This window comes from Salmo trutta, chromosome 38 (genome assembly GCF_901001165.1).
Source record: "Salmo trutta chromosome 38, fSalTru1.1, whole genome shotgun sequence".
Lineage (NCBI taxonomy): Eukaryota > Metazoa > Chordata > Actinopteri > Salmoniformes > Salmonidae > Salmo > Salmo trutta.
The window spans coordinates 6,769,244-6,796,320 of NC_042994.1; the positions used below are offsets into that span (position 1 = coordinate 6,769,244).

At 44.2% G+C, this 27,077-nt stretch overlaps 3 protein-coding genes across 8 annotated transcripts in view; all 3 read left to right on the forward strand.

Moving 5' to 3' along the window:
• Positions 1-2,995: 2,995 nt before the first annotated feature.
• LOC115177925 (leucine-rich repeat extensin-like protein 3) lies at positions 2,996-7,264 on the forward strand. Its single transcript, XM_029738919.1, has 6 exons — positions 2,996-3,121; positions 3,317-3,633; positions 4,136-4,254; positions 5,845-6,034; positions 6,110-6,222; positions 6,323-7,264. The coding sequence occupies exons 2-6, from the start codon at positions 3,549-3,551 to the stop codon at positions 7,262-7,264; spliced, it is 1,449 nt and encodes a 482-aa protein (XP_029594779.1). The 5' UTR covers positions 2,996-3,121; positions 3,317-3,548.
• LOC115178764 (zona pellucida sperm-binding protein 4-like) lies at positions 7,139-13,913 on the forward strand. The gene is made up of 13 exons (XM_029740053.1): positions 7,139-8,074; positions 8,352-8,476; positions 8,757-8,979; positions 9,268-9,392; positions 9,496-9,595; positions 9,819-9,941; positions 10,195-10,367; positions 10,935-11,032; positions 11,277-11,404; positions 11,642-11,822; positions 12,933-13,083; positions 13,387-13,466; positions 13,734-13,913. The coding sequence occupies exons 2-12, from the start codon at positions 8,414-8,416 to the stop codon at positions 13,462-13,464; spliced, it is 1,443 nt and encodes a 480-aa protein (XP_029595913.1). The 5' UTR covers positions 7,139-8,074; positions 8,352-8,413; the 3' UTR covers positions 13,465-13,466; positions 13,734-13,913.
• A 760-nt stretch (positions 13,914-14,673) lies between these two features.
• LOC115178749 (RNA binding protein fox-1 homolog 2) overlaps positions 14,674-27,077 on the forward strand; it is a 33,358-nt gene continuing 20,954 nt past the window's right edge. The window contains exons 1-2 of one of the 6 annotated variants that reach the window (XM_029740029.1): positions 14,674-15,781; positions 22,208-22,258. In XM_029740029.1, coding sequence (XP_029595889.1) covers positions 15,524-15,781; positions 22,208-22,258 — 309 coding nt within the window. In that variant the 5' untranslated portion in view covers positions 14,674-15,523. Of the gene's footprint in view, positions 15,782-22,207; positions 22,259-25,539; positions 25,997-27,077 lie in introns of those variants that run through there. The other 5 variants (XM_029740028.1, XM_029740026.1, XM_029740025.1 and 2 more) reach the window with 5 other exon arrangements.

Consider the following 27,077-nt stretch of genomic DNA (forward strand, 5'->3'; position numbering starts at 1 on the left):
GGGATACATGGGTGAGCTGTTGTTACCGGCAATTCCAGAGGGGATTTTATTACGCTTATTTGGTCAGTTTATTTTACAATGTATGCCTTACGTAAGGGTATTGTTTTCTCTCTCCTATAGAATGGCATGTAAACAATACAGATCTAATCCAGGGAAAAGGACCTGTCTTTCTCCTGCCTGTTCCAAACCCCTTACCTACAACACCCCAACAACCCCCACTATGACTCTTATGAGGAGCCTGATGCATCTCCAGACTATATGTATTCTTTGCCTCACAAACCATTTCACACCCACCCATTCCCCAACCCCTCTCACCATTCAACCCCCTCTCCCAGTAGTACAACATCGGAAGTTACCCGACACCTCAAAGAATACCAGGGGTAAGGCTGTTGTTACCCCTTCCCAACCGCTCACCTCCACCAAGTCCCCAGCTAAGCCCCCCCCCCGTTGCTTTCCCTTCATCCACGACAATCCCGAGTTACACATGATACCCACCACCCCCCATCAAGCCTGTTCCTTTTAAGCCAGTTCCTTTCAAGTTCTCCCCTGAGTTTTCCCGTACCACCTCAGCCTGCTGAGACATCACACAGTCAAAGGGTTGAGCAGTACCAAGAATACGTGCATGTGGAACATCAACTTGCGTTTGTGGCTTTGACATATGATCCTACTGTTTCTGTCACTAATCACCCCAGTTCTCCCCAGCAAGAGAAGCCTAACCAACACACCAGACCTGTCACTCAACCACCTACTCTTGCTGCCCCTCGTCCTCCTCTCTCTCCTCCTCCCTCAGTATCATCAGTCCCTCTATGCATCAACACCTGCAGAGGAAGCATATTGCCCCTGTTCCTCCAACAAGCACACCACAGGATCTAGAGATTCCACAACTCCCCCATATGGAGGCTGTCCAGCACCAAAACCAATATTCTAAGTATGTCACTCCAGCCCCCTTACCCCACCAGAATAGGCCGTGTCCTCCCTCTGGACCTCAACACCATCATCCTAGTTCACCCAGCCACTATTCATACATGTACCACTACAAACACTCTCAGCCTGGTAGTCCCAGTAAGCCTACCACTGGCTCTCATCCTCGTCTCTACCAGCAATACAGTGTCCCTGACCCCAATTTACAGCACTATCAGAAGTATGTAGCACCTCCAGCTCCTTCTAACTCTCCAAACATCACTACCCTCCATACCAATTCCACCAATAACCCTAGGTTCCATGCCCCAGCTCCTGAACCTATAGGCCTAGACAAACTTTGAGATGTGCATATAACTTGAGGCCTAGTAAATCACTAATATGTGTATGAAACTCATAACATGAAGCCCCCTTGAGGCTTTACTACAGTTGCGTTTAGACAGGCAGCCCAATTCTGATCTTTTCCCAGTAATTGGTCTTTTGACCAATCACATCAGATCGTCTCACAACGGCTCTTTTGCAGAGCTGATGTGATTGCTCAAAAGACCAATTAATTTAAAAAAAATCTGAATTGGCTGCCTGTCTAAACGCAGTAGGCTGTGTCTAGACTTGACAGTTCATGCAGCTTTGTTATTCTGATCATGGAATTACGAACTCGTCATGCGTCTACATTTCAATGTGTCTACCGTGTCCACATTGTGGCGGGATTCTCTTTTCCCGCACTATAGTGCATTCTGCAAAAGGTGGAACAGGCTAAATCTGATAACACAACAATTTGGTGGCTTTAGCCAACTACTGAAGCTAACTGGTCAGCTAACCTCTGTAACTAGCCAGAAAAGCTAAAGGGTTTGCAAACAGGTTAGCATAACAAAAAAAAATCTAAATAAGCTAGCTAGCATTTATGAAGCCAGCAAACACGTTCCTCATACACTGGGAATGGGGTTTTTTCTCCCAAAACACTTGTGGGCGGAGTGTTGCTGACGTCACCGACTGTATGCGCTTTCGGTTGCCTGATTGCGTCCAGACCAATGACGTGCATAAACCCTGGATGACTGAAAGGAGGCGTCATATTGAAGATGCAAACTGTAAAAAAAGATTTAGGAAGCTATAGAAAGTAATTTATTCATGTCTACATTCTTTTGACACGTGTATTCTATTACAGACACTTCAATACATTCTTTTCAATTATATTATGTGAGCTAAACATTATTTATTTGTATTTTTTATATATAAAACATTTTCTTAAAGTATTGTTTTTAGAGAGTACTAATGTTACAGTCCCCACTACAACAAAAAATACTTAAATACATGTAATTTTGTCCTTGAAATATTTAATTGAAATACTGTCGAATTCCATTCATTCCAGTGGAGGACTGCTCCTACTAGGGAATGCCAATGCATCCCTGACCCCTTGAACACAATGCGACTTTTGTGCGTCTAGACATGTCTTTTCAATGGATTCTTCAATCTCCAATGCGATTCTGATAGCAGAAGTCACATGTAAGGGTCAAGTGTAGACACAGCCATAGACTTGCATGTTTTTTCAAAAAGGAAAGACAGCTTTTTGGAAATGTTGAGAAACTTGTTTGGAAAGTGTTGGGAAAATTCCTTATCAACGTTTTGTTGTAATAAGGTTAATTGAGACGGAATCAGCCTTTTCATAACGAGCTGCCATCTCATTGGTCCTCACTAATTAGGCCTAATTCATTGCCCTGCAGTTGATTTTACCTGCGTGTTGGCCTCTAAGCGCATGTGCGCAGAAGCATCAATTTGGCGATGTCTTCCGAACAGAAGAGAAACATAGTTGTGTTTTTATGTATAATAACTGTAGCTATTTCTAACTTGATGATCTGTGGTGCGTTGAGTGTAGAAAAGTTTACGGTTCTCAATGGTTTTAATGCGGATCATGAAAAGGCGTCATATGCTGACAGAGAGCCGAGGATCAACACAAAACAAGACGCCAAGCACAAACCTGAGTACCTGGGCGTACTGGCCATTCTTCGGCCCACTGTTAATAAGTCCAGCATTCAAGGACAGAGTGCAGAGTCCATTGACGTTCCTGAGAACTCTATAAATGATTCGAGTCAACCCAACATTGATCTAAAGTCAACTGATTTGCGGGCGCCTTTGAATGTGCGTAATGGTTTCAATGTCCAGAAAATATCTCTGGATTACAATGCTGGACATCAGGCAGTCTTGAAAGGTGAATCTGTTTCTATTGTTAGATTAAAGTGTAATAGTCACATGTACCCTGTAATTACACCTGCACCCTGTAATGTGAATCTTAAACTCTGACTTCCAACAATGCAGGTCAAAGGGAAATTAAAACAAATGTAATAATAAAGAATATAAATAAAATATATACATAACACTAACAATGGTAAATGTTCATTGGCAGGGTACATGTCTGTTAAGGAGAGGGACAGGGGAGCTGTAAGCCGTCTCGATGTTTGTAGTCAGGCTTACTATTGTCGTGTCGTCAGCAAATTTGATGATGGAGTTGGAACTGCGTGAGGTCAAGCAGTCGTGGGTTAATATCATATCCAATAGGGTTTGAAGGCCACGGTTTTCAAGGGAAGGTCTATGGTCCATCAGCTGAGCACAACCCCCACTCCAGTGAATGGCTGTCGATGAGGCCTCTGGTCCAGTGTAATGACAACCTCATGATGCTCACTGCATCTGGACGAGGATACACGCATCTACTGGTGGATAGAGGTAAGGGTTGGAGACCCACCCACTATTTCTAAAAGACCTTTGCCACAATGCGAAAGCATCAGTGACTTATGGAATATAATTAAATGGGATCGTTAGTTTAGTTGTGTCTGGGGCCAGGGGTGTATTTATTTAGTAGATTCTGTTGCAAAACGTTTTGCAATGGAAACCATTTACTCAAAACAGAATATTTTGCAATGAAACCTAGAGTTTCTATTGGACAAATTTAATGTAGGTCCCTCCCCGTTTTGTTTAATTTGCTCTGTTTCCTTCCATTTGGTTCCTAGAGTAAACAAATTCTGTTGCAAACGTTTTGCAATGGAATCTGCTAAATGAGTACACCCCAGTAGTTTTTCCTATCAAGGTCATGTGGTCTGGAAACTCCTGGCCCTTAAGTATTCATTATGGAAACCATTTACTGTTTTTCTGAGGCAAATGAGAGTTCATATTGGATAAATTCAGATAGGTTCCTGAATATTGAATATGCCCCTGTTTATCGTTCCAGCGGGCGCCTCTCCCATCTCCCTGTTCCAGCTGCCGCCGTCCTGTGGCTACCATGTGAAGACTACCTGGAGAGAGATGGTGATGATGGCACCATACGATGGATGCTACATCATGCAGGAGGTAGAATATTTTCCCCAGGTTGCTTAAAGCCAGGTCCCACACCCTCAAAGAAAGGGTAACCCCCCACCCCAATCATATCACAATCCACTTTTACCAGTTGACTGTAGACCAAATTATACCTTTTTTTGTATTCAAATGTTAGAAAATATTGTATTAAAATGTGCAAATGACGCGTTGTCATTAAATATGCACGTATTTGCATATCGTGCAAATACATTTCTGGACAACTTGAAGTCAGCCTAAAAATGCACATTCTGTCCAGAGCAGATTGTCAATTTTTCCAATGAAAAATGTATGTTTTTTAAAAATGTTTAAACATCATCCATTTCTCTCTGGGCAAGTCTGGAGATTATACAGTGCATTCAGAAAGTAGTCAGACCCCTTGACTTTTTACACATTTTGTTATGTACAGCCTTATTCTAAAATGGATTAAATGTAAGAAATTTCCTCATCAATCTACACACAGCACCCCATAATGACAAAGTGAAAACAGGTTTGGCAAATGTATTAAAAATACCTTATTTACATTGGTATTCAGACCTGTTGCTATGAGACTTGAAATGTAGCTCAGGTGCATCCTGGTTCCATTGGTCATCCTTGAGATGTTTCTACAACTTAATTGATGTCTACCTACATGATTTGGAAAGGCACACATCTGTCTATATAAGGTCCCACAGTTGACAGTGAATGTCAGAGCAAAAACCAAACCATGAGATGAAAGGAATTGTCCGTAGAGCTCCGAGACGACAGGATTGTGTCAAGACACAGATCTGGGGAAGGGTAACTGAGCAATCGGGGGGAGAAGGGCCTTGGTCAGGGAGGTGACCAAGAACCCGATTAGTCTCTCTGAAAGAGCTCCAGAGTTCCTCTGAAGATGGAAGAACCTTCTAGAAGGACAACCATCTCTGTAGCACTCCACCAATCAGGCCTTTATGGTAGAGTGGCCAGATAGAAGCCACTCCTCAGTAAAAGGCACATAACAGCCCGCTTGGAGTTTGCCAAAAGGCACCTAAAGGACTCACAGACCATGAGAAGCAATATTCTCTGGTCTGATGAAACCAAGATTGAACTATTTTACCTGAATGCCATGCGTCATGTCTGGAGGAAACCTGGCACCATCCCTACGGTGAAGCTGAGAAAAGTGAGTTGGCGTGTGGGTAGTCTGACTTTTGAGAAATGGCAGTTAGTCAGTACACTGAAATTAGACTGCCAAATGCCTATTTAGACCAAATCACCATCTCTTCAAAGTAAGTTACTAAATATAGTCCATTTTAAGTGCTTAAAATGAATTAAGGTTTACTGTAGTTTGATAAACTAAAGAGAATTTTACATTTATTTTTTACTCTAAAAAAATACTAATTAATGAACCAAAATATCAACATCTCAAAATGAATACTGTAGGTAGCTGCAAAAATGTCATTTCAGCCTGTGGTGCCTGGCCTTGATGCTCTGTTCCTCATAGAAACCTTCAGTCAGACTGCCTCCTGTCCATTCACTCTACAATCCACCCTGCTTTTGTACATACTAGAACATCAGATTAATCACTCTCTCTCCCCTCTCTTCTTCACTCACTCTCTCCCCCCTTATCAGCATGGTAGTTATGTCCTGCCCATGCTGTGGTGGGGCAGCCCTGTGAAGATCATCTGCACAGTCCCCCACCCTGACCCCCGACCCCACCCTGTCCCCCCAATCTCTGTCCCCTCAGTACTCTGCTCCCACTTTGGCATGGCCATCCAGATACACGGAGGGGAGGAGGTCATACACACACTACAGGTCATAGGTGAGTTGGCTTGATCTGCTCATGTTCCCATTTGGATTACGACTGATTCATTCATTCTCTCTTTGTCCCTAACAGAGAACGGCGAGTGGGTGCCGTTTGTGTCTAAAGAGTGTGCCTACAAAGTGGAGTCCCACTCAGAAGAGCTCATCCTTTATGTTCCCTTTACAGCCCCGTGTGTGACCATCGGAGTAAGTTGTAGGAAGTTGATACTCAAATTGAATGATTAACTTCGAGTCCACTCTAGCATTGAATTGAGCTTATATATAAATAAAATGTTTCCTCTTCCAGAATGGAGTTCATCGACTGGTCCTATTGGACGGCCAGGACTTCATCCTCTCCTGCCCCTCACACCACCCACCTCCATTTCCCTTTTTTCCCTCGCCTCCATTTTCTCAACCCTTCTCTCCTGGTGACCCGCAGCAGCAGATACCTGACCCTGTGACTTTTGCTCCCTCCACCAGCCCTCCCCTTACCTCTCCTCCCATCACCCCTTATACTCAACTCCCAGCCCAGGAACAGATGCCCCAACTTCCAGCGTTCCCCCACCACCTCCCTCATGGCATGTATCCCCATTTCCCTTACGGTGGAGCTGGTTATCACCCTCTCCTCCACCCTGGTCATGATCCATACCCTGGCTCCCATCAGTTTCTCCCAGGGAGATACCCAGGCCAGCAGCCCTTCTTCCCCATGGGGCCTGGGACTCACCCCTACGGCTCTGGAGACCACCGTGACTCCTTTTACCTCTCCCCGCCCCCTACCCACGATCCCATGCTCGACTATTATAATGAAATCACCCCTGGTGTCCACCGTCCTTCTGTTGTCTATCCTACTCCTCTTATAGCTATCCGACCACTGCCTCCCGCCGCTTATACCAAACCTTCTCCTCCCGCCGCTTATACCAAACCTTCTCCTCCCGCCGCTTATACCAAACCTTCTCCTCCCGCCGCTTATACCAAACCTTCTCCTCCCGCCGCTTATACCAAACCTCCTCCTCCTCCCGCCGCTTATACCAAACCTCCTCCTCCTCTCGCCGCTTATACCAAACCTCCTCCTCCTCTCGCCGCTTATACCAAACCTCCTCCTCCTCTCGCCGCTTATACCAAACCTCCTCCTCCTCTCGTCGCTTATACCAAACCTCCTCCTCCTCTCGTCTCGCCGCTTATACCAAACCTTCTCCATATTATACCGAACAACCTCCACCTCTTGATACTGAACCTGTTCTTCCTATAACACCTACTGCCATTGAACGTCGTTCTTACCCCATTGTTACCCGATCTCCTCCTCCCCCTTCTGGATCCAAAACTTCATCACCTGTTTTCCAACCTCCAAAACCACCTGCAGATCCAAATTACCCATATGGGATCCACATGACCATCAATCAGGCCCTGATTACTGAAGAGCCCATGTCTGCTACTGGGAGCCCCAATCCTGATCCCTATACCCAACCTCCTAAATGGCCTGTGGGTCCATACTATTACCCCTATGGTCCTTACTACCCCCCATCTGGTCCTCACCATTACCCCTTCATACCCATCTACTACCCCTCACCTACCCCAGGGCCTAGCCCAGTCATGGCTAGTCCTCCCCAGACTCTCCCTTCAGGTCCTCAGGACCCTACAATGCCCACAGTCTACCCACCCCACCACTACCCTCAGCCAGTCACCTGCTCTCCCTCTGCCCATACCATCTGTAGCTATGACCCATATCCCGTGGATGTGCCACACTACCAGCCACACCACCCATATCCTCTCTACCTGACGCCCAGCCCCCCTCTGACCACCCCAGCCCTTCCTTCCACAGGTACAGCTCTGCCTGGTGCTACTCAACCTCCCCAGGCCTCACCAACCACCCCCTCACCCTCCTCCAGGACCATATCTACCACTACTACTCTCACTCCTTGGATGTCCATCCTCACCCCTACTCTCCCCCCTCAGCCCTCCCTCTCTCCTGGGCTCTCCCCTCGGCCCTCCCTCCGCTGTCTAGCAGGACAGATGATGGTGTCGCTGCCCTCTGCTCTCCTGGACTCCATCCAGGTCAAAGGTCAGAATGTCCCTCTGCTCGCCACATGGTCGGTGTTAGTGATGTCCAGAAACACAATGGGCCTTCCCTTATTTGATGTACTAACTGCTGCATTGATTGCTTCATTGTGTATCTATAAAGGAATGGATTTTAGACCCCCGTCTTTCCTCCAATTGTGACGTGAGCTGCTGTATAAATTGACCATACGACCCAATCAGGAAGAACACGTGGGCCCATGATTCACTTTTATTGCATTAATGCTCACTGACTTGCATGTGAATTGCATTGCTCTTTTCAGATCAGCTGAATGGCTGGGTGTCTATCTCCAGTGCCCCGGCGGCCTGAAGATACATCCTGCAGATGAGTAAGGGTGGTGAAGTGATCCTCCATTCCCCTCTCCCTGCCTGCCACAGCCAGGCTATGGTGAGTCCCCCAGAACTTAATTTTGGGTTGTATTCATTTCTGCACAGAGTAGAAAATGAAGCAAAGCGTTTTGCAACGGAAATGAGTTCCTTATTGGACTGGTTCAGATAGTCCCTCCCTGTTTGTCAGTTTTCTTCCATTTGTTGCTGGTGAATATAACGCTGTTTGCATTTAAGTATTTGCTGTGAAAATGGACCTAAGTCTCCTATTTTGATGTGGCCCATTGAAGTGGAAGTTAAACCCAATGTTTCCTCTTTTTTTTCATTTTTTTTTCATCCAGGCCCTCAACCCACACCAGCTCTCCCTCCCCCTGAAGTTTTGGGACACAGTCCTGGGGCAATACAGAACTCTGGAGCTCCATTGCCCGTCAACTGTGACCCCATCACCCCACACCACGACCCACACCAGGCCTCCTACTCCCCCTAAGCCACACGTCTTCTGCTCTGCTCGCCACATGAGGGTGGCGCTTCCCCCAGGTCCCATATCTGGAATCGTTGTCAAGGGTAAGTGTGTGTCTGTTGGGGGATGGTGTGTGTTTCAGGTGCGTATGGTTGTCATCATCCCTGCATGAGTTGAATTCTAACATGGTTCAGAGGACCGACACTTTTTTTTCTTCAGTTTATTGGGGTGGGGGGGAAAATGTGTTGGTTTGTGCAGTACCATACGCTGTTTCACCAGAACTGCAGCTTGGTCTTAAATGTAAATAATGGCTTTGTTAAACCAAATATGGGCCTTTTTTATTTTCAAAATGTCTTAGTGATTGTGCAATAATGGCTACAAATTATTCTCAGACATCGAAGGGAATGAGATGAGCCTGAAGGATGCCCCAAAGCATTGTGGGTATGTGGCAAGCAAGGGAAAGGATGGCATGATCACCCTGAACCTCCCCTTCAACTCCTGTCACATGACTGTCCAGGTGTGTTTTATGTGCTGATCAAGGATCAGGTCCTCCCTGTCCATGTATCCTCATTCATTATGGTCTAAAAGGCTAAACTGACTCCGATCTTTGTTCCTAACAGGGTAAAGAGCACCGCACGGATGTGATTTACTCCACGTTGAACGGACAAAAAGGGAAGGCCCAGTTGTCCTGTCCAGTTTCCATACCAGTTTCTCATCAAGGTAAAAAAATAACCGGTTATCCTCGTTCTGATGAATGCTTTGATGGCTGACACGTCAGTCTTTTTACAATTGCTTAATTTGTTTTTCATGGTGAGCGAGCATTGAGCCTTACTTGTCCTGTGTTGTCTGAATGGAAATAAGGGGATATGTAGGATGTTATATCCAGCTCGTTCAGATTGCTGATCACTCCTGTCCATTGACATTTCCTGTGTATCCCCTGTAGAGTGTAACCTTCCCAGTGACCAGCGCCTCCCCTGCGGCCGCCGCCCTCTATCCCAGGCAGAGTGTCTCTCTCTGGGCTGCTGCTACAGCACCAAGCCCTCTGCCTGCTACTACTCCATGGATGGTAAGTATAACCCCAAATGAATCACAATTTGTATTTTCTTGATTCTTTTGTCCCCTCTTGACCTTCTCCAATGCAGGGAGAGAACACGAGGAATCAAGAAAATACAATTAAGATTCACCCCTGCAATGAATCTTAATTGTCTGAGATATATAGGGTCCCAATATCAGTCAAAACCTTGGGGAACGCCACTCTAGATCCATGACCTTTATATAACCTTTAGCTAACCCAGAGTGTATATATGTCCTTTCCCCAGAATGCACATTGGACCGCCACTTTGTCTTTTCGGTGCCCGCCTCCCTCACGGACCCCCCTCTGTCCCCCGCCTTGCTCACTGCAGCTGGCAACCCCACCTGCGCCCCTCAGAGGGTGACTCCAGACTACGCCCTGTTCAAGATCCCACTGGGTGGCTGCGGGGCCCACAGATACGTGAGTGGCCCCTAATTATCTTGTACAGTTTGAGTTCAATTTTTAAAGTCGGAGTTGATTAGCAATGGTTGGGACTCCATTAAGCCTCATGGGTTACTGAATGGGTGCACTTCATTAACATTTCTCTCCAAAATGTCAGAATCTGAATCAATTTGTGTGCTCTGAAGGGCGCTGGGCTTAAAGGAACATTCAGTCAAACTATATTTTGGTATTTGTTTCATTAGTCTACAGTTGATACAGTCCCAAAATGTTTTGCATGTCAGCAATCAAGTTCAAGATATAACACTTTCAAAATACAGCGGGCATGATGCGGCTGTATTTCTGCATGAGTTTCTGATTTAAGAATGTAGATTCACATGAAAACATGAAGTGACCCATGGAACATGGCTCAGATTTTTTCTTTTAACAGTTCTACTTGGTAAAGTCAGGCAGTGATTGATAACATCTGGGTAGGGTTCATGTAGCATAATGTTTTGCAGTGGACAACATCAATCTGTGTTTGTAATTGGACAAGTTCAGTTTTAAAATGTTTTCTCCCTACTGAACTGGACCCTATTGTTCTAACAGGAGGTAGGCCAAACAGTAATCTACATGGTGGAGATCATCAACACGGTCCAGTCAGTCACCCTCAACTATGGGACCATCACCAGAGACTCTCCTATCAGGTCAGTTATAAACCCCCACTGGGGTTTATAGGCTGTTCATTTCACTGTTACTTGGCAAAGAAAAACGCATACCGATCAAACGAGAACAACAACAATAATTCAATCCATTATCTTATTGAGTGACGCATTGTATTCCATAGGAATGGAGTTTATATTTTTTCAGTGCCGGAACGTATGAAGTATCTGACTAATTCTGTAATCTGAGTTGTGACCTCCCTACCTGCTGTTTTCCTGTTGCTCCTAGGCTGCTGGTAGAGTGCCAGTACACTCCTGGCTCTGTGGTGAGTGTTGGCTTCCTGGTCAAGACCCCCTCCCTGGGCCCCTCCATTCACGCCCAGGGTGTGTTGGGGGTCCAGCTCAGGATTGCCACAGGTACGCAGCTTTGGTTGCTCACACATCTCACTCATTTTGCTGCTGTCGGTTTCTCGAACTCCACACTCCAAGTGGTAGTGGTCAGTCTTGCATGTAAACTTAGGAAGATCACTTTTAGAGCATTTAACAGTATGTCAATTTGCTTTGAATGCCAAGAAACATTGTCAAGCACCTGGAAAGGATGAACTTTATTATATTACACATTAAAGTAACACCCTTTCCCCACTTCCGCTCCAGACGTGCAGTACAGTAGCTTCTACCCCCAGTACCACCGGCCCCTGCAGATGCTCTTGGGTAAACCCTTACACCTTGAGGTGCGTCTGCTCAACCCCCCAGATGACAAAGTGGTCCTGCTGGTACACTACTGCGTGGCCTACCCCAGATCAGGACAGACTGTCTGGGTACTCCTCTATAATGGGTATGCTGCAGGGTTACCTTTGACCTTCTCGGCTCATACATGTCTGTGTTCAACAACAAGTGAGCTCAAAGTATTGGGACAGTGAAACTTTTTAATGTAAAATATATTTTTTCGGTTCTGTAATCCAGCACTTTGGATTTGGAATGATACTATGAGGTTAACGTGCAGACTGTCATATTTAATTTGAGGGTATTTTCATCCATATTGGGTGAACCGTTTAGAAATTACAGCACTTTTTGCACCCAATCTCCCCTTTTTTTTAAGGGGACCAAAAGCATTGCAACAAATTCACTTGTGTATTATAGTCAACAGGTAAGTATTTTCTCCCATATTCCTAGCACCCAATGATTACATTAAACTTGTTGGATGCATTTGCTGTTTGTTTTGGCTGTTCAGATTATATTGTGCCTTATAGAAATTAATGATAAACAATGTACTTTCTTTCACTTTAATTGTAAATAAAAATAGAATATTTCTAAACACTTCTACATTAATGTGGATGCTACCATGGTTATGGATAGTCCTGAATGAATCGTAAGTGAAAGTTAGACGCACAAATATCACCCCAAGATATGCTAATTTCATACTATTACAATAACAATGAATGACACAATAGATTATTTACCATACATTTCTATTGGGCACAGAATCATCTGAAACACAACCAAAACAAACAGCAAATACATCCAACAAGTTTGAAGTGACACACTTGATGTAATCATTGGGTGCTAGGAATATGGGATGTAATATTAAACTGACTACTTTAATACACAAGTGAATTTGTCCCCCCCCCCCCAATTTAGGAGACAATGTACAAAAAGTGCTGTTCATCAAACGTTTCATCCGATATTAATGAAAATACCCTAAAATTAAAGCTGACAGTCTTCACTTAAACCTCAGTCATTGAATCGTTCATTTCATAACAACAAAGGTCACTGTTCCAAAACTTTTGTAGCTCACTAACGTTTGGGGTACAATTTCAAGTAATTAATTTTATATTATTTTACATTTACAAACTGCACACATGTCAGTGGGCAGACCATCAAAGGGAAGCATCTTCAGAAAGAGCTTTTCTTGTTCCCATGAATAACCACATTCTCGCCTCTGTAGATGTCCTAACCATCTGGACCCGGCCTCTCAGAAGCCTCACCCATCTCCTCCACCCCCACCCTTCCACCAAGGCCAGACACGAAGGTTCACCATCTCCACCTTCCAGTTCCTCACCCCTGGACAGACTCAGACATTGGAGGACCATGAAGAGGTGAGGGCTTCCCCTGCACTAGACCTTTAACTTGGAGCCAATGGCTGTTTTAAAGTAGCCATCTTCCCCATTTTTTTTTTTTTCTTTGCTCCATTCTCAGTGATCTGGCAGGGCATGACAGGTTCCCGCCATTAATTTCACTTATCTAGCCCTTTAATCTATCAATGGTCATGAACAACAGGAGTCTTGAGACCTAGCCAAAGGCAAAAAAAGAGGCTAGTAAAGCAGCACCTTCTGTAGGTGTGGCTGACTTGCTTCTCATCTGACCCTCCCTTTTCCTCTGTTGCTCTCTCCTTCCCTCAGATCTACTTCATGTGTTCTACTGAAGTGTGTTCGCCGCTGGACGGCAGCCTGTGTGTAGAGGGATGCTTTGGCCAGTGAATGTAAGGAACTGCACGGACACAATGTTCAGCCGCTATGGCTACGGCAGAGCCCTGGTCAAAAGTAGTGCACAATATAGGGAGTAGGGTACCATTTGGGATGCATCCATAACTCACAGATTTTTATATATATATATTTTTAATTATTTAATTCCCAGAAATGGAGCAAATGGCTGACGTGTGGTGCCACACAGCAAAAATATGGTTTTGTAATTAAGGCTACTTGAATTATTTAAGAGGACTAATGCATTTCCTGTCTCTGTTCCACAGAGAAAAGATGGACAGAAGGCAATAGTCATGGAAGATTAACTGGAAGGATTTTCTTTGTCAGTGGAACAGATTCAACTTTACTAATTCTTTTCCATTGTAACTTCTCTTTCCTCTCCCTCTCTGTTTTCATCTCCAGGCCCAAGGCTGCTCGTTCACCACTAATAAAACCCCTTAAAAGGAGACTGTGTGTTTCTTGCTCCCAGGCAGTCTAGTCTAGTTTGGATGGCATGAAGCTGACTTCACCAGTGTTGTACTCAGTTGTTTACGTTCACACTGACTCCGCCTATGGAGGTTCTAGACAACGGCATGAATCAACATTCTGGATATCCAATGTTGCTCCATACATTGTTATAGCGTTCAATGTGATTACTGTCTAAAATGGCTTTTGAATATAGGTTAGTATTTAGATAAGTTAGCAGACCTCTTCCATATTGCACATACAAGCATACATAATATCAGCCTATAGTGATTAATTCCCATGAAGATCATACGTTTTGACCACTGGGTGTCAGCCAAGCTCTAAACCAGGATAGAGAAGGCCCCCTGAGGCTCTTGATTTGTAGTTGAGGGGTCCAAAGACCTTGAACTGGCTGTTGTGTAATAATAGGTGCGCAACCGTGTTCTAACCTCAATGGCACATTTTATCTGAGTAATGTCACCTTTTGAAATGTTTTTTTATTCTACAGCACAGGTTAGTAGACTAGAGGCCTATTTTAAAGGAGGAGCACGCGAATCATGCGTCATTAATATTACGCTGGTTAAAGTCCAGGTTCAAAATGCTGTGAAGATGAACATGGCCCTCACATGCCCCCCATTTTAATTGTTTGTAAGCACTGCGGCACACTGCGTTTTTTTTTTTGTGGCTGCCATGCTAGTGTGCGTTTTTTTTAGGGAGAGAACGGAAGATAGGAGGGCGCACGTCCAAGGGGAACGAGGGAGGGACCTACACGAGAGCACGGAGGGGGAGGGAAGATCATTTCCTTTCTGTAGTGTACACGCCGCAAGAATACACCGGGATAAGGAGGAAAAATGATATAGGGAAGACGGTAAAGGAAATACCGCAGGCCTGTTGTCTTTTTGTTTGGGGAATTCATCTAACACAGAACGGAAGACAACCACGGGGAGATGGTTCTTCAGGATTGACTTTCAATAACCCTCTACATGCGAAAAAGTCTGGCGAGTAGACTGTAAAAGGCAATAGCAGTCAGGGAAGACATGTTTAGTGATTTTAGTCCTGCGCTTGAGGTAGGATGTTGATGTATTTTCGTAAAATATGTGTCTCTCTGACACAAATAAGGGGTCAACGGTGAATGGGCATATTATTCCAGGCGCAGTATCATTAAGTAGTCTAGTTAATCACTTAGGTTAATAACAAAACGATGAAATAGCCTAGGCCTTCTGCAGACTGAATATTGCTGTAACGTTACACGACTAACGTTAGTAGGCTAGGCCTAAACAAGGCTATGAACAGGTGAAAATGAACGTTAACAACTCATTTTGTATAGAATTTATTTGTAATCTGCATCGTATCAATGGCAGTAAGGGTAACAAATTCACAATTTTAAAGAAACAAGTAATTACTTATATTGAATTTCTTGATCAGATTTTATACATCTGATCATCTTAATATCAAGGGTTGCATAACAGTGGCTACATAGGGACATACTATATAAAACCCCAATCGGTTTCTTACAAACATAATTTTGACCACAGAAGAGTTCGACAGAGGCCAAGGTAGAAAGGATAGGTGGATATTTTAGCACTAGACAGGGAACATCAGACGTTTTTAAATGTTAATGTCGAACGACGTAACATCAATCATGCTGCCTGTATCTCGGGCTATCATGGACCGGGATCGAGAGCTCCAGGACACAATGGCCGGGGTGCATCCCAACTCGACCGGGGCTTCTGGCGCAGCTGTCCGGGGAATGAAGCGAGGAGACCCAGCATCTGACGCGCAGACGTCGGCAGCTCTTGTGGAATCGGCCGGGGCAGAGTGCAAGCGTCCCCGGATTGACGGATCTGGAGTAGTCGCAGAGGTCGGCCAGGTGAGAAGGAACCGAGAGAGGAGTGGGCATTTGAAGTGCTCTGTTTTTCGAATTAATACGCCCACTGGCATGCTTTACAGCCAAAACACAAAGCAAAGCGCTGTTATAGATAGATCTCAAACTGGTGTTTTCATGTCAGATAGGCTGCTAATAGCCTAATTATTCGCTACTGTAGACATAACCACACATGGCACAGGAAACATCATGCTAACCCAAGCTATTTAATCTAGCACTCGAATGAGGTCGCTAGGCTAATTATCTTCCGACCATTTTAATCTATTTATTGGTGTGATTAATTAGCGTGTCGCCAGAGAGAGATCGGTGTACGAGTTGACCCGCACAATAGCCTACTAGTAGTTTACAGTATCCTATCTGCATTTTAGCTCTCCGCGGACTCGGCAAGCAATATATAGCCTATTAATATCGATGACTACGGAGGCTGCTACAATTGTTGCCATGTCTTTTGAAGTGTACTCAAAACTTACATTTTCCTGAAACGATACAATGCTTCAGATGTCCTTCGTTATTGTAGGCCTATTTAACGACATAGTTACTTAGTTATGCAGGCTATGCTCTTTCTCCAGCGGTTACATTATTATGCTCCGTCGAAAGCAGCGGCATTTGGCTTCTATCACTGAGAAAAGCATGTTTTCAAATAGCAGGAATGCAAACTAAAGTAACCTTTGTTATGCTAAAACAGTCGTACTTCGTCTGGCGTCTTGGTGTTAATAGTATTTGGTTTATAATGGGAGTGAAATGTTTGCCTGTGTGATTTAGGGGGGTGGGGGTCCCAAGACGTCCCATTCCATGACTGGGATACAATCACTGCCTGTCGTGTATTTAGTCCTTTAGTCCTCCTGTAACAAGTCAGACCCACATGCTTTAGTCTATTGCACTTGGCGGTGACATTTACCACTTAATGATGCAATTGATGGAACTGCCAGTATCATCACAACAGATTTATTTCAACCAAATCAAATTGACCCAGCTACCCAGTAATTTTCAGTGTTGTTGTCAAATACCCACATTTCCACATCTCTAGAGAAATACATAGGCAGGATGTCACGTGACGCACTAAATGTATCACGTTGCATTAAGTTGCAGCGGGAAGTTAACCAATCCATCAGAAGGTAAAATGCCCTTCTCTCTGCCATTGTAAGTAGCGGTAATGGAGGGGAATTGGCCAGTTTGCTGCCCTCGTGTAATAGTGGGGGAGATTGTCTTTAGAGGCAGTTCCACTATACTTTCCTACAGGGGTGCTGAAAGACAATCTTATAGCGTCTAATTCCCTTAAAACAGACGGCATGGATGGAAGGTGGTGTGTGTGTGTCTGCATTTGTGTGGGAGGGAGAGGTATGGATCAATGGTCCCGTGGCTCCTAAAAAGGTATTGAAAGTCTGCGGGTTGCTATTGCCCTGGTAGATACCCCTCCCTGGTAGATACCCCTCCCTGGTAGATCCCCCTCCACCCCTCCCTGGTAGTAGGGAGCAGATTTTCCCTATCACCAGCAGTAAAGAGGCTTTTTTTCGCTAGGCTAACGGGATCACCGCTCATTCAGGAGGGGGCATTAGAACCACACTGATCCCTATCTACAGGGGGAGGATTAATCACACACACACACTGCATAATGCAGACGGTAGAGCTTAGTATCATATTTTGGCTACAAAAGCCGGTGATGTACATTTATTGCCGTTGCTTTAAATTCCTTTTGTCTATTGTAATCAATAGGCTTTCACAGTATTATCATACAGACTGTTTGTTGTTACTACATTAGATTGAGTACTGTTAATACTTTTCCACTTAGTGAATACCTGGTACCGGTGCTGTGTTCCTATTCCCCTGACATGACGCCTCCATTAATATTTCAGCTGAAAGTAGGTTAAGAGATATTAAACGCTCCTTCCTTAAACGAGAGTGGCGCTAAGCTTTCCAAGAAATGACTTCATAAATGCATGCTTGCATTTCTCCAAATCTAACTTCGTTCCCCTTCCCGGCCTCACCCCCTCCCGGCCACTCCCCCATGGGTAGGATGAATCATGGAAAGTGTTGTTTATATGTGACGTTATTCCTTTTTAAGTAGACAAGTAACTGGACACGTCTCACACTCATCTCGTTCTCTCAACATTTCCACTGTCTTTCTTTCTCTCCCTCTCTTTCTGTCTTTCCCTCACACTGAGTGTTATCACAGAATGTTTGGTGCGCTGCTCATCACACCACGTCATGACCTCTGACCTCTGGTTAATGCCAGTAGAATGCGATGTAGTGGTAATGGTGATAAGCCATCCTTTTCCACCATCGCACAACAGAGGACCGTCAGCCATTGCACACTTTGTCATAGACACTATTAAAGTTAGTGTGTGTGTCTCAAATGGGAACTTATTTCCTTACATAGTGCTCTACTTTTGACTTTTGGTACCTATTCCTTAATAGGGAATAGCGTGCTTGTGCTGTTTTACACATTGAAGTAACAAAAGTCCTTATCGTTAATCTCATCTAGTTCTTATTGTTAACCTCATCTAGTTCTTATCGTTAACCTCATCTAGTTCTTATCGTTAACCTCATCTAGTTCTTATCGTTAACCTCATCTAGTTCTTATCGTTAACCTCATCTAGTTCTTATCGTTAACCTCATCTAGTTCTTATCGTTAACCTCATCTAGTTCAGTCATAACAATAAAAGCTCTAACCCTGAATGGGTTGTACACTTATGAAGCTGCTATTTCATATTCTTACCCTGCAGCTGCCTAGCTCTTTGAAAACCTCCTTCATATTTCACTTTGGCTGCAATCCAAAATGCATGGGTTAGAATTAGAATAAGAACAGCAAATTGAGATTTTGGAGATGTCGAGGTTGTCGGATAAAATTTGATTCCGTATGCAGAGCTCCCTGCGTCCGTCACGCAGCTTACGACCCGGGTCCCGAACCTAATAGGGACACACCTGGGGTGACAGCGGCCAGGATGGATGACTGGACTACAACATTAATGTAGGTGGAGGAGCACAGAGCGGCAGACCTGGGTTTAAAGCGATTTGAAATCTTTCAAATGCTTTATGCGTTTGCTCTAGTCATGCCCGGAGAGCCAGATGGGCCGGGTTTACACATTTGGGGCTATTCAATTGGCCCATTAAAGTCAGGCAAGCTCAGTCAAGCAGAGATTAAATGGTTTGGAAATTGGAATGATTTTGAATAGTGTTTGAACCCAGGTCAGCAGAGTAGTGAGCAGCAGCACTTAGATGTACTTTTATTTCAGTCCACCCGACCGAAATAGAATGAAACGTCAGCAAGAAAAATGTTCTCTCCTGCTGTGAGTTTGAGAATATTTATTTAGTTTTGGTCCCATTTCTCTCCGAGAGGATGATGACGGTCTCCTCCATCGGGTTCACTGACTCAACCCCAAGTTGTTTATTTTGGGTTCTGTGTAGCAGGGGTTCATTTGTTATCAGTGTATTACAGGTCGACATTGTCTTGATAAACTGATCTAGAATCAGATTTTCCTGCCCCAGTTCTAGCATCAACCATCAGCAGTAACAGTTCAAACTGATCCAAGAGCTGCACATACAGGCAACATCCACTAAAACCAGTTAATGCCCCTCTAAAAGCATAGGACTATAAGTGTAGGTTTTCCGTGTCAAGGGACAAGAATGGGAAGTATAGAGCTCTAGAATATACTATTGGATCCTCTGGCTGGCTATGAGGTTTAGAATGTAAGGGCTCTGTGGTTAAAATGGAGTCACATCCTCCTGAGTGCCTCATGCCTTCTTGGCCCTCAAGTTCTTTGGGAAAAATGGAATAAAATTTGATGTGGTTTCAACTTGGAGTCGACTCCGTAAGAAAGTGATCCTGTATCAGATGAGTGAATAACCAGGTGGCCTGTGAAATGAAGGCATCGCCACCACACACGCCCTGTGGTTTTGGGAGGGCACTGGGTCCATGTGTACAAGGGATTACCACAATCCTGTGAACTGGTGATGTGAGTGAGAAATTTGGACCATTGGAAGTAACTGAACTCCTGTTCACGTTGACACACACACACACACACCTTGCCCTTCTCAACCCGTACCTCTGTTTTGGGTCCTTTTTCACCTCCATCAAGCCCTATCCCATTCCCTACCCCCCGGAGTCCCCCTTTCCGCTCCCTCCTTTCACCATCTGTTGACTTCAAGACATCTTGTTACTTTCTCCTGATTGCTCTCCCTCTCACTCTCTTTTTCCCTCCTTGAGTTTGTCCTCTGCTTTTATTCAGCTTCTCCTCTAAACAGAAATAGCCCATTAATTTGTCCATTTGACAAAGACAGAAGGCATAAGTAGAAGAAGCATTTACATACTTGGATGGTTTCTTAAAAGGCTGCAGATGCTAGATGGAGTCAGTCTAGTAGATTAACTGTAATGTGTGGGGATAGCACAACTGGTGTGTGTGTATTTATGAGAGTATTTTGGGTCGTTGTGTGCTTTTAGATTATAGCAAAGCTGTTATCCAGAGAGCATGTGTGTGTATGCGTGTCTGAATGTGAGTGAGAGTGTGCATTTGTGTTAGTGTTTATCTGAGTGGACATGTTCTGTTCAGACAGCTCTCCTCTTCCCTCCTTCTCTACTCTCTCCTCTTTTCTCCCCCTCTCCTTTTCCCTCCTCTTCCCTCCTTCTCTACTCTCTCCTCTCTTCTCTCCCCCTCTCCTTTTCCCCCCTCCTCTCCTCCTTAAGGAAATTAAGCACATGACTCTGCTTATGTATGACTTACTGTCTTTGTTCTTGTTTGCATCCCAAATGCCACCCTATATAGTGCACTGCTCTGACCAGGGCCATAGGCACTTTGTAGGGAATAGGGTGCTATTTGGGACGGAGTCCTTGTCTCCTTTGGACTGTTTTTTTTAACCCTATTTGTCTCTCTTCATCTAGCCCGGGTTCCTCCCTCACTTTCCACTCCTCCCTCCTTTTCATCCCTTCATTCTCCTCGATCGCCCTCCTTTTTTTTGAGCTATTCCAGAAATATTTATTCCAGATGTGATTTTACCCTCTCGCCCCGGCCCTTCCCCCATAGATCTTTCAACATAATTATCCGATTTCGCGGTGCCCCTTTAAAAAATGTGTCTGGATTTGACTAGTATTATTGCATGTCTGCCTTCATGACTACAACACAGTTCAGGGAATTTACCCTCCATTTCAAATAGATGTTTATACTTTATTCATGTTAGTCAGGCTTCTAAAAGGCAATTAATAATTTACTGTTGCCTCAAAAGTCTGTTCTCGCTAAGTACATTTTTGGCTCTCCAGGACACTTACTCAAATGGCAGTGAACGAGCATAGCAACTCTACTTTCTACTTTTGAATTCCATAAAAAGTATTGTGATGGAGTGTTTGTGTATCAGCGCCTGTGGCTTGAGGTAGATGGCTACAGCGCTCATTGTGAGGGCTCAAGTTGTGATGCGCGTGGAGCAAAGTGCTCCCTCCGGGGACAACACAGGCGAGGGACATTGGTTCCAGATGAAAGGGAGATGAGGGAGGAGGAAAACAGAAATGAGAGATGGTTTTGATGTAGCGATACACACACACACACACACACAGCCAAGCCTATGTTTTATTCCCTTCAAACCGAGCATATAGTAATTGCTGTAAAACCAACTCATCCCGTATTTTGATAGAACACTGCATAAATGCCAGTACATGGTGTTATGCGTGTGAATAAAGTGCGTTACAAGTGTATGTTTTATAACAGACAGTCGCAGCTTAATTAACATCGGGTAACCTAACATTAACTGATAGCACAATGGGGGTAGAGGAAAGCTTAATGAGGACACTAGGCAATTACTCACCAAATATTTGGTAGCTAGCCTACATCTCTCTCTTTCCATTTTCTCTCTTTCTCTTGCAACACTACCCCCACCAATTATAACGGAGCAAATAAATGAGAGGAATCTGACAGCGGGTTGCATCAGGGCAGATGATGTGAGGGAGGCAGTATACTCCATGACACTTGTGACCTATTTCTGATTTAAGCGCTGCGGTGAGTCTCTTTTTCTCCCCCTTTTCGTCCCTCGTTCTTTCTCTCTCTTCCTGTCCTCTTATCTCTCCTAACTAACACACAATAGCTCCACTGGCGTGAGAAGAGAGAGGAAGAGGACACACCAGGACATTGAGTGGAGGAGCTAGCTACAAGAGTGTGTGAGGCACAGGCAGATTTAATTTGATTAGTGTGGCCATTAATGCATCAATTAACTAGAACATGGAATATACTGGTGAGGAGAGAGAGATGATTGGCTGGAAAGAGAGAATAAAGGAGTGAAGATTATACAACTTAAAACGGATACAAAAAAAACCCCGGGTCAAACGTTGATGTAAAAAATGATAATAATTGGTGACCTTTTGTTTTCGGCCAGACAGACTAAATAAATACATTTTTCTTGTTTTTAAATGTCTGCTCTCTTCTCTTTCAGAACAATGACCCCCTGACCCTTGGTTACCATGGATACCCAACCCACAGTCAGGTAAGACTACAGTCTCCTTAACATAATTGCATACATGTGAGACATTTGCATATTGTATGATATATTTTCATTATCTTATGTCCTCCGTTGTCCTCTTCCATATATGGGCAACGACATATTGAAGTTATTTTCTAAGATCTTCAAGCCACAAGGTGGTGATGTGGATTCGGATCATTTCTGATTGGGAGCCTGACAACTTCGTATAAGGGAAAGGGGGATACCTCGTCAGTTGTACATCTGAATGCATTCAACTGAAATGTTTCTTCCACACACAACCCAACCCCCCCTGAATAACCTTCTCTATTTAAGTTTACTCTTTGTAAATATGGCTTTACATTAGGTATATGGTTGCTCTAGGTTTATTTTTATTTCCTGTTTGCCCTTGGATAGACATAAAATATGGTAGGAATTTCAATTCAATATCAAGATAAGCACATTGATACGGCATAGATGATGGAGAAGAGCTATCCTGCCTGTAGCTTCAATTTCTCCCTCACTATTCTAAAACATAATAGTTTGTTTTGAGTATATACTACAGCGTTTTGTATGTATGTATGTATGTATGTATGTATGTATGTATGTATGTATGTATGTATGTATGTATGTATATGTACAGTTGAAGTCTGAAGTTTACATACACCTTAGCCAAATACATTTAAACTCAGTTTTTCACAATTCCTGACATTTAGTCCTAGTAAAAATCCTGTTTTAGGTCAGTTAGGATCACCACTTTATTTTAAGAATGTGAAATGTCAGAATAATAGTGTAGAGTGATTTATTTCAGCTTTTATTTCTTTCATCACATTCCCAGTGGATCAGAAGTTTACATACACTCAATTAGTATTTGGTAGTATTGCCTTTAAATTGTTTAACTTGGGTCAAATGTTTCGGGTAGCCTTCCACAAGCTTCCCACAATAAGTTGGGTGAATTTTGGCCCATTCCTCCTGACAGAGCTGGTGTAACTGAGTCAGGTTTGTAGGCCTCCTTGCTCACACACGCTTTTTCAGTTCTGCCCACACATTTTCTATAGGATTGAGGTCAGGGCTTTGTGATGGCCACTCCAATACCTTGACTTTGTTGTCCTTAATCCATTTTGCCACAACTTTGGAAATATGCTTGAGGTCATTGTCCATTTGGAAGACCCATTTGCGACCAAGATTAACTTCCTGACTGATGTCTTGAGATGTTGCTTCAATATATCCACATAATTTTTCTTCCTCGTGATGCCATCTATTTTGTAAAGTGCACCAGTCCCTCCTGCAGCAAAGCACCCCTACAACATGATGCTGCCACCCCGTGCTTCACGGTTGGGATGGTGTTCTTCGGCTTGCAAGCATCCCCCTTTTTCCTCCAAACATACGATGGTCACTATGGCCAAACAGTTCTATTTTTGTTTAATCAGACCAGAGGACATTTATCCAAAAAGTACGATCTTTGTCCCCATGTGCAGTTGCAAACCGTAGTCTGGCTTTTTTCTATGGTGATTTTGGAGCAGTGGCTTCTTCCTTGCTGAGCAGCATTTCAGGTTATGTCGATATAGGACTCGTTTTACTGTGGATATAGATACTGATGTACCTGTTTCCTCAAGCATCTTCACAAGGTCCTTTGCTGTTCTGGGATTGATTTGCACTTTTCGCACCAAAGCACGTTCATCTCTAGGAGACAGAACGCGTCTCCTTCCTGAGCGGTATGATGGCTGCGTGGTCCCATGGTGTTTATACTTGTGTACTATTGTTTGTACAGATGAACGTGGTACCTTCAGGCGTTTGGAAATTGCTCCCAAGGATGAACTAGACTTGTGGAGGTCTACAAAAATAATTTTCTGGGGTCTTGCCTGATTTTCTTTTGATTTTCCCATAATGTCAAGCAAAGAGGCACTGAGTTTGAAGGTAGGCCTTGAAATACATCCACAGGTACACCTCCAATTAACTCAAATTATGTCAATTAGCCCATCAGAAGCTTCTAATGACATCATTTTCTGGAATTTTCAAAGCTGTTTAAAGGCACAGTCAACTTAGTGTATGTAAACTGCTGAATTGTGATACAGTGAATTATAAGTGAAATAATCTGTCTAAACAATTGTTGGAAAAATTACTTGTCATGCACAAAGTAGATGCCCTAACTGACTTGCCAAACTATAGTTTGTTAACAAGAAATTTATGGAGTGGTTGAAAAACAAGTTTTAATGACTCCAACCTAAGTGTATGTAAACTTCCGACTTCAACTGTATGTATAATTATTTTATTTTGAAATAATTATCGGGGTCTTTTTCAATGTAAAGTTGAACCAGATATAAAGTATTTGCCACCGCTGCTGAAATAAATCCTAGTGGAAACACTACTAACTGAGATACAAACTGTGTGTGTGTGCGCCCTACAGTCAACACAGCCCATATGACAATAAAAACAATACATAGGGGCCTACCTCATAAATATGTGTGTGTGTGTGTGTGTGTGTACCGTATGTCCAGTGTGTTTACCTGGGTGTGTTTTAGAGGCTGATTGTGTTATTAGGTGGTTTAGTTGGTGTTGTTAATCCTCAGATCATCCTCCATGCTCTTTCCATAATCCCCCCATCCCTCTCTCTTTATCCCTCGCTCCCTCGCGCTACAGATGCCGTGTAACATCATTCATCATGAACGTTTTACATGGTTGACAATGTATGCATGGAATTAGAATTACTAGGATGGATATTCCCATTCCACTATCTATACATCTCTATATCCTTGGTTGTTGTTCTGTGGCCAAATAGAAGAATACAGACTGTCCTCATGTCCACTTACTGTATACCTCTGTGTAGTGTGGAATGACAGCTAAAGGAAAACGATGGCATGGTGTCTTTTAACTGAAAATACTTACAATTTGTCCATTCTTAAATTACTCTTCCTCAAGGAAGCAGTATAGAGGAAAAAGCCATTTGGACCACAGTGGTATCGTGAGTGGATGTTGGCCTGAAGAGGTTAAAAACTTGAGATGATGAGAAGTCGCTCACAAAGCTCCCTGGGGGAGAGCTGCTAAACTGTCACTGACAGCATGAGACGAGGTGATCAAAGACTTTCCGATGGAAGAGCCTAGAGAGTGTCACGCAGGAGACGAAGAGACAGTGTGAGAAAAACAGAAAGGAGAGGAAGGAGGGAAACAAAGCTCTTTCGCTCACTCTGTAGTCTCTCTCTCTTTAGTCTCCCAGTGGTGCGAGCAGCCCCAGTTTAACTCACCTACATGGAGAGAAAGAGAACGGGGGGGAGGGAGATACTGCGACACGGAGGGAGAGAGAGAAGTAGGGGAGGGGAAAGTTTGCAGGTGTGACAGCAAGGGAAAGGAGGCGGCGTAAAGGGAGGGGAGGAGGAAGTGTGGCTGGGGAGCATCAGGCTATCTGGGTGAAAGAGGGGGAGAGAGAGAGAGGGATGAGCAGTGAACAGGCAACGGCACGACAGAGAAACAGAAGGCTGGGGGTTGAGGGAAAGGAAAGCACAATAGAGAAAAAAAGTAAACGAGGGAGAGTGACAGGGACAGAGAGAGCGGAGGAGGTGGGGAGGGGGGATTGGCATGGTATACGGAGCAAGCGAGGGAAGAGGAGGGAGATTTTGAATCTGTGAAGAGCGACAGATAGACGGGAGAGTGAGCTGGAAGAGGGGACACGTACTCGGATAGAGAGGAGGAAAGGAGAGAGGATAAACGGATATTTCAAGTTTTTGCACAAATACGATGATGGGACTGTACTATCCTTCCGTGTTGTCGGTGAGTTCCTATCTTGAAATCCCCTCTGCAAGGTTTATTCTACTGTGTTGCGGTTGCTATTTTTAAAAGAACAACAATTAAATTACATAAACTAGGTTTGTCTGTTCTTTAGCAGCAGTGATTCTTAATTCAGCGCAAATGCCAAGCGTTGTTTGACCCCTTTTACTTGAGCGGTGTGCTAGTGAGACCATTTCATGCATGGCTTTCCACCCAATCATCAGTCAGAAGCATCGGTAAATAGGAAATCAACACTGGAATACTGCGCTGCACTAGGAGAGGGACAGAGATGGGAGCCTTTGAAGATAGAATCTGTATTATAATATGCTGTGTGAGCTTTGCTGTACCGTATTGTCATGGCATCTGTTCTCTTGCCCTGGGCCTCTAGTGCTAACAGATACGTTCACTAGCTACATTTGCACTCTGGCTTCTCAATTCATGCTTCGTAGCATTTATGTTTATATGGAGCACATATGGACGGGAATATTTGTTCCTGCAATTCTGGAGAAGAGGGAAAGGGATGTGTACGTGTGGGAGAATAAGACTACCGTGTAAGTACAGGCCTCTAGCCTGCACTATCCTCGGGGGCTGAGTAAACCTCAAGACATGTTTGCGTATAGGAGAGGGGGAATAGGAGGGAGGAGAGGGGGAATAGGAGGGAGGAGAGGGGGAATAGGAGGGAGGAGAGGGGGAATAGGAGGGAGGAGAGCAAATGTGGGTAAAGAAATTCTGCAGCTGTGTGTATACGTATCCCTCTATGCTCTGAGCGAAAGGGACAGGTGCCCCAAGAACAGTTCTCTCTCTCGCTCTGTTTCACTCTCTGCCGGTCTCTTTCTGTTTCTCTCGCTGTCTTGCCCTCTTTTTTTCTCAACCAATACACCCTCACTCTTATTTCTCTGAGAGACACTCTCCCTCTCACACACACACTGTTGAAGGTCGAGACTCTCGTGTGTGTGTCAGACTATCGTCATATCATTATATTTGAGGGGTGACTCAGTGGTCCCATCAGTGTGTTCCACCTGTGTCTGAGTGACAACCCTGGTTAGTGCTCTGCCTGCATTCATGCGTTGGCCTGTACACTTCT

Bases quoted from the DNA above. Each gene is read 5' to 3' on its own strand.
- LOC115177925 (XM_029738919.1), top strand. From the start codon at position 3,549: ATGAGGCCTCTGGTCCAGTGTAATGACAACCTCATGATGCTCACTGCA. The intron at 4,255-5,844 runs GTAGAATATTTT...CCCCCTTATCAG, and splicing joins GATGCTACATCATGCAGGAG to CATGGTAGTTATGTCCTGCC. The intron at 6,223-6,322 runs GTAAGTTGTAGG...TTCCTCTTCCAG, and splicing joins CCCCGTGTGTGACCATCGGA to AATGGAGTTCATCGACTGGT.
- LOC115178764 (XM_029740053.1), top strand. From the start codon at position 8,414: ATGAGTAAGGGTGGTGAAGTGATCCTCCATTCCCCTCTCCCTGCCTGC. The intron at 10,368-10,934 runs GTGAGTGGCCCC...TTGTTCTAACAG, and splicing joins GCTGCGGGGCCCACAGATAC to GAGGTAGGCCAAACAGTAAT. The intron at 11,405-11,641 runs GTACGCAGCTTT...CTTCCGCTCCAG, and splicing joins CCAGCTCAGGATTGCCACAG to ACGTGCAGTACAGTAGCTTC.